Here is a 14,573-nt window from a genome sequence, read left to right on the forward strand (position 1 = left end):
TTTAATATTTTTCAGACTTACGCGCATGTTACTTGCATGGTTCGATAGCCTATTAAATGTATATTATGAGGATATTAATAACTCAATACCGATAATAAGATCCCTTCACGCTGATAATGCCCCATTCGCGTTAAGAGGGCGACTAACGCAAAAAATCGTCCTTCTCTCTTCACACTCACGCCCGTCTTTCATATGCCAGGTGAAAAAGGACGACGCGGATTCATTTAAATAGAAAGAAAATTATTTTTTCCTAATAACTCGATAAATATGTAACATTTAAAAAATCCGCTAGGTCAGTTCTTCAATGATAGAATTTTATACAATGTGTTAAAATATTAACTTAGTTTAATGCACGGTTATGGCAATATATGAAAAATTCGTGAAAATTACATGCATCTTTGTGATCGAGAAAATTTTAAGATATCGTGTTTTTGCTAGGTCTGATTCTCAGAAATATAATGTAGTATCTATGTCTACAAAATGAAACAATTCGGGGCTTACTTTCAAATATAAAAATGAATTATAAAATCGTCAATTTAGGGTTAGTCGCCCCCATAAGATAGTGATAGGGTATTAGAGCGAGCGAGAGAAATGCGTAGCTCGATTTTTATTCGGCGGTGTCCGCTTTTCTGACATTTCACTAGATTTAGTTTAGTGAAATGACATATCACTAGATTTGTTTAGTAAGAAGACGTAAGAAACAAGAATATTCGGTATCTACCGCGATTTCGTGATATCCCTAGGGATTTCGGGATATCCCTGATATCTTCTTTTCCCTGCGACATATATATACAAGAATTGCTCGTTTAAAGATATAAGGTATTAATAATATATGAAGACTTAATATACTTAATATAATATTTAGTCATTCGGTTCGGCCGTTCTCACGTTTTAGAGAAATCTAAAATTCTTTTTATTTATATAAATAGATTTAACATACATTGTATCATATAATATTTCTCGTATGCTGTAATTGTATAGGCCTTTCCTTTAATATAATATTTTACTTATGTCAGAAGAAACTCTGCGGAGGCTTTTATTTCTGAATAGTAAGTACGAGTATCTATATTTTTTATAAACGAACGTTACTAATTTTATGTGACATACAATAGGCATGACGAAATTTTTTTTTCGTGTTGGTAAATGAAGAGCCATTCAAAAATAGGAATATCGCGTAAAAAAAATTACTTTGATAGCTTAAAAACTCTCCAAGATATCCATACAAAATGTTACCTAATTGTGACGGCACGCTTAGGTAGCTATGTTAAATATTGCGTTTATGAAAGTGGTTTCATAAGATTTTTTTTTTATAAATTGCATAACTTATCGAATGGTATACAAAAATTAAGGCGTTTTATTAAAAAAACGAGCTTTTGCCCGCGGCTTCGCTCGCGTTAAGAAGTATTATTATATACAAACTTTCATCCCCTATTTGAACCCCTTGGGGTTGGAATTTATCAAAATCCTTTCTTAGCGGATGCCTACGTCATAATATCTACCTGCATGCCAAATTTCAGCCCGATCCGACCAGTGGTTTGGGCTGTGCGTTGATAGATCACTATATCAATCAGTCAGTCACCTTTGAGTTTTATATGTATATATAGATTCAACTTGACTATCCAACTTTGAAGGCTCATAACAAAAAAAAATACATAAGGAAGCTGAAATTTTGGAAATACTAATATTTTATCGCTATGTCTTTATTTTATTTAAAAAATCAGCTAATCTTTGACCTTGTCGTCATCCCTATTAAGTAACTTTTGGTTTTGAATAAAATCGGTTAAAGCTGATTGTAATTGTGTAATTGCTGTAAATTGATTGTACTTTTTTAAATGCAGAAATTGATTCACCAATCCGCATCCAGAATTTACGAGGAACGAAATAATATTATATTGTTTTAATTTCAGTCGAATGGGTAAAAAATTGTAAAGGAAGGCAGTTAGCACTGATCAACGGATTTACATATTTCAACTACAAGAAAACTTCTCGAAGTTTAATATGGTATTGTACTAAAAGTGGCGCATGTAAGGCGCGATTCGCACAGGATAAAGACTCGATAATCATTCGTCAAAATTTGAACCACAACCACAGTTCGCCTGCCCACGTCGTTCATGACGGAGTTTATTACAAAAAGTGAAACATTAAAAAATAACAAAAATATTATTATTATACTAGCTATGTATTATATTATTATTATACTTACTAGGTTACGGATGAAACAGCAAAATAATATTTATCTGTAACATTTATCTTGAGTGCATTTTTATTTGGGATTCGGGACTTATAGTTGATCAAAAATTGTATGACATAGGTAAATTTTTGTATCCTGACGGTTTTTCGTCTTGTTTCTTGGCGTTATCTTAATAATAACGGTAATAAACTACACTTTTTCTTCATCAGTGGCATCAAACAATAAATAGGTTATTATAAACTCTTGCTTTATAAAAAAGATATTTTATTTATTGGCTATTGACTTATAAAAACTTAAAATAAATTATTTATATTTCAGTGCAGTGGATTAAAAATCGTAAAGGAAAAACGTTGGCGCTATATAAAGGGTTTACATATTATCATAAGCAAGGTGCATATTGGTACTGTACCAAAAGTGGCACATGTAAGGCGCGTTTCGTACTAGATGACAGCACCGAGGCCGTTCGTGGTGTGTGTTTAGAGCATGACCACAAACCGACTGGCGTTATACGCAACGGAATGTACTTTACAAGGGACCAATTTCGTATTCGCCTAACGAAGGGGTCGGATGAGAGCGATTAGGTATTTAGGAATCCGGCGTATATTCTGATTCATAAACACATGAAGAAAGTTAAAAATTTTCGAGAGAAACAACAATTTAATAATTGTTCATTTCCGTTCATTTCCAAAAAAAAAAATGGAAATATAATTTAGTTTATTTATTTTTTCTTAAATTTATTTTCACGTTAGGCATTTAAAAAAATGAAACGAGAAAATATACCAAATAAATATATTTTGCTTAACGCCTGCTATTTTAATTATAATATTGTATATTAGGTATACTAAACTCACACTGACGGATTTTAAGCCGTAATACGAAAGCGAGTGGCTTCTTTGATGAGCCGTGTTTGCACAAGCACCAACACTATTCTTGGGTAATAAACAAAAAAGTAGAGTGTTCAATTATGCGCCGTTGGGCACACATTCATGTTTACGTGCCCAGTGCTGCTGGTAGGCCCCGTAGATATTTTTATTAATCATACTGCATTTCGGAGTACTAACATAGTTTATAAAAAAATGTAAGTACTAATAAGTAATTACTAACATATTATAGACTGAATTCAGCCTGAAATAAACGTTTTAATTTTTTATTTATTCATAAACGTAAAATTTCTGACTGAACGACCGATCCAATTTATTCGGAATTTATTTCAAAAGTAGTACTGGACTTTGAATCGGTTATAATATTATTTTTTAACACATTCATTGTTCACTATGCTGGCTATACTGCACGATTTTGGACATCTATGCTTTACTTTTTTATTTTTTTTTCATTTTTTAATATAATGTTATGTTTTAGTGGTATGGGCTAAAAATAACAAAGGCAAGCTACTGGCCATAATAAATGGATATACATATTAGTGCCACAGTACATGCCTTAATGTTCAGAGCTCAACATGGTTCTGTACCAAAAAGGACATGTAAGGCGCGATTATTTCATTATTTTATGTCACAAAAAATTATTAACTTTTGGTTTTAAATAAAATCGGGTGAAAGCATTGATTGATTGTACTTTTTTGAATGCAGAAATGGATTCACCAATCCGCATCCAGATAGTCCAATCAGTATAGTAAGTTCACCTCGGAATTCGAGATACCCAGCTGTAAGTCTGTAAATATTTGTATATTGGCACCCTAAATGTTGTCCCAAAACCTACATATGGTAGGGTTTGCGCAACTGTTAAATTTCAAGGTCAAAAGGTCACAAAAATCGTTTTTTTTGCACTTTTTTTGTAAATATTTCATTTCCTATGGGTTTTTGCCATATGTATTTATTATAAAATACAAAATTCTCTACAACTTTTGTTAAAAAAAATTTTTCATACGGTGAACCGTTTCCGATAAAGAGGGCGGAGAGCGCGCGGTCACAGTATCACTTCAGGGTAACCGGTGCCTCCGGTCGAAATCGCGCCATATTCAATGTGTCGTAACGCCGGTGTCCGATCCTTTAAGATCGGGATGTATGGCATATTTCATCAATAAATTGGCTCTCAAATTTTTTCTATCTCTCAGTTTTTGGTTGTAAAATGGCAGCCATTTTAGTTTTTCTCGGGTTTTCACACTAATCTGACCAATAGTCCTCATGTAAATATCCTATGAATATAAAAAGGGTCTTATTTAATAGCTTTACTTATGACTCGATAATCATCCGTCAGAATTTGAATCACAATCACAGTCCGCCTGCCTACGTTGTTCATAACAGAGTTTATTACAAGAAGTGAAAAATTAGAAAATAACAAAAATATTATTATTATTTATTACCTTAGATGTATATTGTTATTATACTTACTACAGTTACGAATGACATAGCAAAATAATATTTACCTGTAAAATTTAATTTGAGTGCTTTTTTATTTGGGATTCCGAACTTAAAGTTAATTAAAAAATTGTAAGGTATGTAGGAAAAATATAATGTTTGTATCCTTACGAATTTTCGTCTTATTTTTGTCTCAAAAAAATGTTTTGAAGTGAACGACCGATCCAATTTCTTAAGAATTTATTTCAAAAGTATTACTGGACGTTAAATGGGTTAAAAATATTATTATTAATCGTTAACACATTCATTATTGACTATGCTGGCTATACTGCACGTATTTTGTACAGCTATACTGGTTTACTTTTTTCACAATTTTTAAAATAAAGTCTTGTTTTAGTGTTATGGACTAAAAACAACAAAGGCAAGTCATTGGCCATAATAAATGGGTATACATATTACTGCCACAGTACATGCTTCAATGCTCAGAGCTCAACATGGTACTGTACCAAAAGAAGGACATGTAAGGCGCGTTTCACACTGATGCATGAGAGGAATGAAGTCTGTCGCATGAAATTGGAACACGATCATAAAGCAAATTCTTATGTCATCCATAACGGAGTTTACTGTAGGATCGGACAGAACAGCAGATTAAGCAAATAATGTAGTGAAATAAATAAAAAGTATTTTAGAACAAAATAATAAAAATAATATGTATTTTTTTTAATCAAGACACTTTTTAATGCAATATGTGTTTGGTTAAAGCTTAGCTTAAGAATGAAAAAGATAGCTTCAGGTTTTAAGTGTTTACTATTTCAGAAATGTAATTCCGATTTTAATATTTCAGTAAAATGGACCAAAAATCATAAAGGCACGACGCTGGCATTAATCAATGGATTTACATATCACTGCCGTAATACCGGCCCTAATTCAATATGGCGCTGTACCAGAGGACGATCATGTAAGGCGCGTTTCACACTGACTGAAGATTCGCAGTTAACTCGTATCTATTTGGAGCATGATCACAAACCTACTGCCTTCGTAATAAAAGATGGATTGTACTTTAGAATATAGATTGACAATAATTAATAAACATATTATAACAAACAATTAATTAATTTTTGATGTAATGTATGTAACAAGTTATTTTTTTTTAATAAAAGCAATGTTTCTCAGACTATGACAAATTATTTTTATAATACAAACCTCATTGCTTTGGCTTTTAATTTTATTTTGCTTTTAGATAAAAACCAAAATAAAATTCTCATAAAATACAGTACAATCAAACATAATATCTGTAATAGCTAGAATTATAATTACTGTAGATAATAATTATATCATTACTTTTTTTCAGTTGAATGGATTAAAAGTAGTAGAGGAAAACCATTAGCCCTCATCGGCGAATTTACATTTTATCTCTACAATCAAAATGACATTGCTCAAACTTCTGTATGGCGCTGTACCAAGGGATATCCTTGCAGAGCGCGTTTTACGATGAAAAAAAAGTTGGAGTTCATCCGTTCGAATTTAGAACATTGCCACGAAGCTCCTTCATTCGTGATACATAACGGTGTTTACATAAAACTTGGTGATAAAAACGTAAAATAAGATCATACTTTTAAGTTACTGTGGCGAAGCTAAAGAAAAGAAAACTTTTACTGATCTACTGCGACATTTAAACTCAGCTCTGTTGGACAGGAAAGTGTACTAGTACGGGAGCCCTAGAACATTTTATTTTTGTTATTATCAAGATAATTTTTTGTGAGTAGCTTCATTTTGTTTAGACGAACAACATTTTTATCTGCGAAAACTCTAGAAAGTGGTAGCTAACAAAAATAGAAAGGATTTCATACTTTGAATTGATGGTCCTAAAATATGGTATATATTTTATCGCAGCCGACTGGTTTAAAACAGATCAATCAAACAGACCCCTTTGACTCAACAACGGCATTCAATCACACGTCTAGCTTTTAGATTAAATATTTTAGTCGCTCAAAACGTTCAACACTACAGCTGATTCAAAAGCCGCCGTCTAATTGAAGTAGTTCAGCGCGCACCGCTGCGGTGCTAGGTGCGTTTTATTTACAATATGGCGTCAACTAGCAGGTGTTTGTTGGTGTTTGTGGTTGTTTTTCGGAAAGAAAGTAGTTAATAAAAGTTACAAGTGTTATTAAAGAGACAAAAATTGTGGAGGCACATACCTACGAGTGAATTAAAATTTCAACAAATTACGGATTATGAAATGGATGGACGCAGCCTTCCCCGAAAGGGGGGTTCGGGGGGCACAGCCACCCGTCAAAACAAAAACAAACACAATCCAGAAAGTCTAAAATTTGGTTGGGTTAGGTTAGAACTTAGACCACAACACAGAGGGAGCCGAGCGAGCGCAGCGAGAGTGCTGCGGCAGCAGCCGGCGACCGCCGCCAAATAAAAGGGGCGCAGCCCCCCGCCAAAACAAAAACAAACCTGTTGGCTAAGCGTCGTCTAGCTGTAGTGTTGAACGTTGTAGTCAACAAGTCGGCTAAACGACGTATAGCCGTGTGATTGAATGGCGTTGTTCAGTCAAAGGGCTAGCTGTTTGATTGAACGGCTATTTAAACCAGTCGGCTGCGACATATATACAGTGTGTAACAAAAACTAGTGATAATACTTTAGGGTGTGTACATGTTCCTTGTAGAGAGTTCACTGTGAAAGTAGCAGCTCTGAAAGACGAACATTTTTTTTCACTTTTGTATGGGCAAGGGCCCGAGCATCACGAGTTTCCCCATACAAAAGTGAAAAAAAATTTTGGTCTTTCAGCGCTGCTACTTTCACAGTGAACTCTCTACAATGAACATGTACACACCCTAAAGTATTATGACTTGTTTTTGTTACACCCTGTATAAGGTATGGTCCATAAAGTTAATATACCTAGCGTATATTAACTTTATGGTATGGTCCTAAAATATGGATTGTTCTTTTTGTAGGACAATGTTACCCTTAAATTACATAACTATTAACCTATCAATACAAAAAAATCTGCTCGTTAGGATTCCGTTTTAGGGTTCAGTAGTCAACCAAGTTTTGTTGATTACAGTACCCTATAACGGAACCCTAACGAGCTGATTTTTTGTATATTGATAGATTAATAGTCATATAATTGAAGTATAACATTGTCCTACAAATAAAATAGTCCATATTTAATATTTAGGACCATCAATTATTATTATCCAAAGTATGAAATCCTTTCTATCTCCGTTAGCTACCACTTTCGAGATTTTTCGTAAACAAAAATGTTATTCGTCTTATGAAAATGAAGCTACTCACAAAAATTTGCTTGATAGTAATAAAGAAAATTGTTCTAGGGCTCCCGTATTATACAGACCGTAAGAATGTAAGAAACTAAATCTATAATATTATTGCAGTTAATAATTTTTTATATTGTTACAACAATCTTACAAATAATTTAAAAATTTATAAATAAAAGTAATGATTCTGATATTGTGTTAAGTTTTTTTATAATTTTAGATCGATCTTTTGGCTTGATGTTATTATAAAATAACATTTTAAACTTTCGCGTTGCATTATAATGAAACTTTTTAATCGGGACTTAACGCGACTTATTTAAGTAGTAATGCTACTACGAGTACATATTTTTTCTCGACGTTTCGGCCGTGTTGCAACGGCCGTGGTCACGAGGGAAGGGAGGAGTCCCCTCGTTCTCCCCGATTAAAAAGTTTAATTGATGTTATTATAAAGTTGGCGAAATCATAAAATACATGCAATCAAAATCAAATCAAAATACTTACATATTTGTAGTCTAGTTGATATTTATATATATAATTATTTTGGTTTATTTCAGTTGAATGGATTCAAAGCAGCAAAGGAAAGCAATTGGCCCTCATCGGCGATTTTACATTTTCCCTCTACAGTCAAAATGACATTGCTCAAACTTCTGTATGGCGCTGTACCAAGGGACATCCTTGCAGAGCACGTTTTACGATGAACAAAAAGTTGGAGTTCATCCGTTCGAATTTTGAACATTGTCATGAAGCTGCTTCATTCGTGATACATAACGGTGTTTACATAAAACTTGGTGATAAAATCGTAAAATAATTTCAAATTTTATGTATTCTTAAAGTTATTATTTGCAAGTATTATTTTTGTATTTAGGGCGTATAAAACTTTAAGTTGGCGAAGATAGAGACAGGAAAAATTTTACTGATCTACTGCGTCGTTTAAATTCAGTTCTGTTGGGCAGGGAATAATGAAAAAAAAAGTAAATCTATAATATTATAGCAATTAATATTTTTTATATTGTTACAACAATCTCACAAATAAAATCAATAATTCTAAAATTGTGTTAAGTTTTTTTTATAATTGTAGATCGATACTTTGGCTTGATGTTATTTTAATTATACTGCATGCAGTATAATTAAAATAACAAGTCATGACTTGTGATTTGTGAGACATGTGTAATACTTAAGGAGAGTACTCGGTACTCGATTCATCTACTTAATAAAATTAGGTACTTAATTTTTTACCAAATTTCCCTTTAAATAAATGAATTATGGACCCTAAGTGAATTACGCGGCTAGGCAAGCAGGCATACCTACTATGCCGTTGACGCGGCGCGGCGGCGCGGCGTGCGCCATCTTCCCGCGCGCGGTGTCCATGCGTTGGGTAATTAAATTTAAGCTACATTTACTCGGTAATCAATTGATATTATTTTTATATACATTCTTTCATCTAATATAGTAGCCAAATATCACGTCGTCGAGTATTGGACATGTCTTGGTGAGACATGTTCAATACTCTTGTTGTGTAAAGATGGCGAAATCATAAAATACATGCAATCAAAATCAATTCAAAATACATGCATCTTTGTAGAGCAGTAGATAATTATATATAATTATTTTGGTTTATTTCAGTTGAATGGATTCAAAGTAGCAAAGGAAAGCAATTGGCCCTCATCGGCAAATTTACATTTTCCCTCTACGGTCAAAATGACATTGCTCAAACTTCTGTATGGCGCTGTACCAAGGGATATCCTTGCAGAGCGCGTTTTACGATGAACAAAAAGTTGGAGTTCATCCGTTCGAATTTAGAACATTGCCACGAAGCTCCTTCATTCGTTATACATGATGGTGTTTACATAAAACTTGGTGATAAAAACGTAAAATAACGTAAAACTTTTTTGTATTCTTAAAGTTATTATTTGTAAGTAATAATTTTGTTGGCATTTTACTTTAAGTTGGCGAAAATAGAACTACAGGAAAAATTTTACTAATCTACAGCATCATTCAAACTCAGCTCTGTTGGGCAGGAAAGTGTACAGCCTACAAGAAAGAATGTAAAAGAATAAATCTATTATAGCAATTAACATTTGTTTATCTTACAATAAATAAGTTAAAAATTCATAAACAAAAGCAATGATTCTAAATTTATAGTAAGTTTTTATAATAATTTTTGTTCGATCTTTTAGCTTGATGTTATTTTAATTATATAAAGTTGGCGAAATCGTAAAATACATACAATCAAACACATTTGTAGTCTAGTAGATAATTATATGAATTATGATTAGTTTGGTTTATTTCAGTTGAGTGGATTCAAAGTAGCAAAGGAAAGCAATTGGCCATCATCCGTGGATTTACATTTTACAATCAAAGAACGACTGCTCTGTCTTCTGTTTGGTGCTGTACGAGGGGACGCCCGTGTAAAGCGCGTTTTGCAGTGAACAAAAAGTTGGAGATCCTCCGTGTGAATTTGGAACATTGTCATGAAGCTCCTTCTTACGTGATACATAATGGTGTTTACGTAAAACTTGGTGATAAAAACGTGAAATAAGACTAACTTTTATATGTGCTGTCATGTCAGTGTTATTGTTTGACTGACTGAATTTTTTATTTTAAGATCGCTTGTCAACTAGAGGGAGGGAAACTTTCCCTGAACTACTGAAAACGACCCGAATGACGTCTTATTACTGCTCTATAAAGTTATCGGCAATTTTTTTTTATACAGGGTGTTAAACCTACCGGCCAAAATTTTTTACGGCTTAGGTATCATTAGGAGAGTTAATTTGTGTACAATACTTAGTACATTATTTTGATAAATCTCTGCGTTTGCAATGTAAGCGGAAAAAAATGAAATTATTTACGACATCACAATATTAGAAACCCCAAAATTAACAGTATTTCTCCACTATTTAATGTATGTTATTATAGTTATACATCCTCCTCTTTAATCATTCTATCTATTAAAGAAACCGCATCAAAATCCATTACGTAGTTTTAAAGATTAAAGGGAACAAAGGGACATGAGGGGAAAAAAAAAAGGATTTGTTTTATAATATGTAGTGGGGCATTTTCAAAAAAACGTGTACCCTTGCAAAAATATGTCTATATTTTTTAAGGTCATTTATTTACCTTTTTTTTAATGTCATATACAAGGAAAAATATTGAACTAATGGAATAAGTTAAAAAGAACGCTGAAAACGTTATATTATTCTGATATTATTGAAACAAAATCGAATTTTCGACGAAACAGATTCCGTTGTGCGACTAAATGTAAAATATAATTTAATACAAAAAAATACAGCAATAAATGGATTTCTTCGTTAATTTAATCTAGTGAAATGCATATTTAATTGTTTATTAAAAAAAATTTAGATAATTTCAAGGATCAACAAGAGTAGCAATTATTTTTAATCCATAGTGTGACTATGTGACCCAACCACTAGGTTATTTTTCATTTTTTTACATGAGTAAGTAATATTTAACATATTTAAAGGAGTTTTTATAACACAAAAACCTTTTATTTAAACATTTTTATTGTTGCACTACTTATAAAAGTAAAAAATTCTTTGATTTCATAGATTTAACTTCAATAATTAGAGGGACGAACATCTCATAATCATAAAGATGTGTTCACATATCTACGAATTCCTAAGTTATTAATGACATCGGATTATATGCACGATCAAAGTGCCGAAATATCCATGCAAATATGCACGAAAAATGGTCGAAATATGCACAAAATATGCACAATCAAAAGTCACTTAATATTAAAATTTATTATTTTTTTGAAGACTTTTCCGGTAGTTACATTAATAAAAGCGCCAATTTTTATAATTTCATAAAATCCAGGATTTTTAATTTCTTGAAATAAAGACTTTTTATTTATTTATTATACGCCAATAATAATTTTCTACCAACATTTTCCGATTGCAATCTTAATGCCCATGGAAGTTAAACTACCGAAATATGCACTATCAACGAAAAATTGCCAAAATATGCACTATCGCCTAAAAAGTGACATTATATGCATTTGCATATGCAAGTATGCGAATGCATATAATCTGATGTCTAGTTATTATAAATCTGCAAATATCAACGACACAAAATGATTTTCAACTTTACTGATAGAAAAGTAGTGGAAATAAAATCAAAATTAAAAAAAAAAAACTTTTAGGTACTTAAATTTTAAATATTTGTTATTGTTAAGTAAAGGCGACGCCTTGATAATTTGGCTGTAGCGATATCAATTTTTCAATGACTAAAGCTAAGAAATTAAAGTTCATTGTCAGTATTTATCATGTCTTTGTCTTTGATTTACCCATAGCATAACACGATTGGTCAACTTTTATAACACAGAATAATCAATCAAATAGACCTGTGTAAAAAAAAAGGATTCCTATTTTTCCAACAGAGGAGAGTGATTTAAGCTTCCAAATTTGTACATGGCTTGGTTCAAGCATACACTTTAATTTGCCCATAGCTTATATGAAATGTATTTATGGTTTTTAAATTACGCGACAAAACTATTTTGTCGCTTACGCCCTTTCCATTTTTTGCTGTTTTCTGTGAAAGGCCGGGCCGGGCTTTCATAGAAAACTAGCAATCTAAAACATATCCAAAACGGTTTTTTACTTTAACGCGGCGTCACCTTAACACATAAGTAATAAAAAATATATTTGTACGTTAATCGTACCAGTTTAAAAATCTCCAATTTTCTTAATAAAATCTGTGAATAAAAAAATAATTTATTTAAAATGTGAACTAAGCCTTATGCTTTCCGCCTGTTGTGACTTGTCCGTTCCATTATATGTGACCATACGAAAAGTCACAAGTCGGAAGTCACGTAATATTACTTTCTTTTACTTTTAAAGTGTTTGTATATAACCGATAATAGTTATCACAATTTCATTTTTTATACTAAATACTAAGCTAATTTTGCAACGTGTCAACAGTAGAAACAGTTGGAGAAAGTATAATAATGCTTACAAAATATGGTCACTTATCTGAACAAATAAACCGTTCCTGAAGAACCATCCAACCTGCGTCCGCGTCTTGTAGCAGATTTTTAACTACTAAATTCAAATTGAAGTTTCTCGATGTACAATGAAATATAGTGCTATCATTTAGTGCCGAAAATATTTTTGTAGTATGTTTATAAAACTAAAAAAAACGGTCACTAAACCGAACATTCCGGTCGGGTTGCTTTTTCATGATTATAATTTTAATTAATTTGTAGTTAAATTATGTTAGATTTTTCAATAACAAGACATTCAATTGATACATTAAGTATTTAGGAATCTAACATATGTTTTTTAAGTAACTTACTTTAAGAAAAAAAATAGTTATTAAAGATTTTGTTACAACTTCTGGGAAGGGGACAGGTGAATTTAATAGGTTTCGGTACTTAAAAACCCTTATAAATCTCATACTAAATAAAATTTTATACAAACGTGAATGTATTTTAATAAAAGAAAACTTGTTTATCCTCCTACATTAAAATTACAAAATGTTAGTATGTAATTTTTTACAAATAATCTGTAGCGAAGTCAAGGGACAAGGTAAAAACCAGGGGTACACATTTTTTTGAAAATGCCCAGTGATGATATTATGCACCTTCTCATTTGCTAAAGCACCCTCATAGTCTGTTCTTACAAGACACCTTATTCTTTAGTGTTTTTTTTTTAATTTCTACACTTAATTTTTATTTATTTCATTTGATACATTCTAGTACAATGGATTAAGAAAATTATTTGATCTAGATTCGATGGATGGCATTGACTAGTTAAATACTACTTACTACTACTACGAGTACAAATATTTTTTTTAAATAAATGTGTTGAGTTTTGAACAAATATTTGAGCTTTGTTACGAGTTTGTACTTTTTGAAGTCATGATTAGTGGAGGTATGCAATAAGTAGTACTATTATAATATATTCTGTGGTGGAGGTTTTCAAAAAATACAAAATTTGATTTTTTTTATTATACTTAATTAAAGTGTTTATTTTTATAATAATTTCACTCCCATTAAAGATATCTTGTCATTCATACTGTATATTTACTTACTAGATGTTTTGCGCGGCTTCGCCCGCGTAAATTAGGAATTTCACGGAGACATTTTCCCACAAAAATTAGCCTATGTTCCTTGGTCACGTGGTCTACTCTACATCTGTGCCAAATAACATAAAAATTGTTCCAGTATTTCAAATGAAAGTGGCAAAGGAGAACATAATATTGAGCAGCGAATTGGATCCATTGGCCTATATTGACGGATTTACATTTTACAAGCGAAGTACGAGTACTCGGAGTGCGATATGGCGTTGCACCAGACGAGGATCATGTAAGGCGAGCTTCTCAGTGAACGAACAATTGAGGATCATTCGAAAGAATTTGAAGCATGATCACACACCCGCACACATTTCTCACACACTTCAGAATGGAGTTTTCGCAATCGTTGGCGTCTTAAAATGAAATGAAGAAAAGGGTTGACAAAAAATACTGGCAGAGCAACCCGACCACTGTTTCTGTTCGTCAAGGGCATGCGTTATAGCGCAGTCAACAGCGAACATGAGGCATGCCCGCGACGCATGCCCACTGACCGTATCCAAAACTTCAAAAATGACAATGTTGGCGTTGCGTTCGTTGACGCATTCAATTATTGAATGCGCCAAAACGAAAGTTGAATGAAAGAAGACGACGAAAATTGAAGACGAAAGCGCATAGTGTGGACATAGCTATTTCGCTTTCGATTTAATGCCAAAAATCAACAGTACCTTTATCACAATCTGTAAAGTTATT

The 14,573-nt window shown here is 32.4% G+C and overlaps 1 protein-coding gene across 27 annotated transcripts in view; it reads left to right on the forward strand.

The window, feature by feature from the left end:
* LOC121725403 (protein tramtrack, beta isoform-like) overlaps positions 1–14,573 on the forward strand; it is a 554,986-nt gene that overhangs the window by 269,611 nt on the left and 270,802 nt on the right. Inside the window, exon 5 of one of the 27 annotated variants that reach the window (XM_042112355.1) lies at positions 8,345–8,613. The exons of the other annotated variants lie outside the window; for them this stretch is intronic. Coding sequence (XP_041968289.1) covers positions 8,345–8,598 — 254 coding nt within the window. The 3' untranslated portion in view covers positions 8,599–8,613. Of the gene's footprint in view, positions 1–8,344; positions 8,614–14,573 lie in introns of those variants that run through there. 27 annotated transcript variants of the gene reach the window in all.

This window comes from Aricia agestis, chromosome 3 (assembly GCF_905147365.1).
Source record: "Aricia agestis chromosome 3, ilAriAges1.1, whole genome shotgun sequence".
NCBI classification, from domain to species: domain Eukaryota; kingdom Metazoa; phylum Arthropoda; class Insecta; order Lepidoptera; family Lycaenidae; genus Aricia; species Aricia agestis.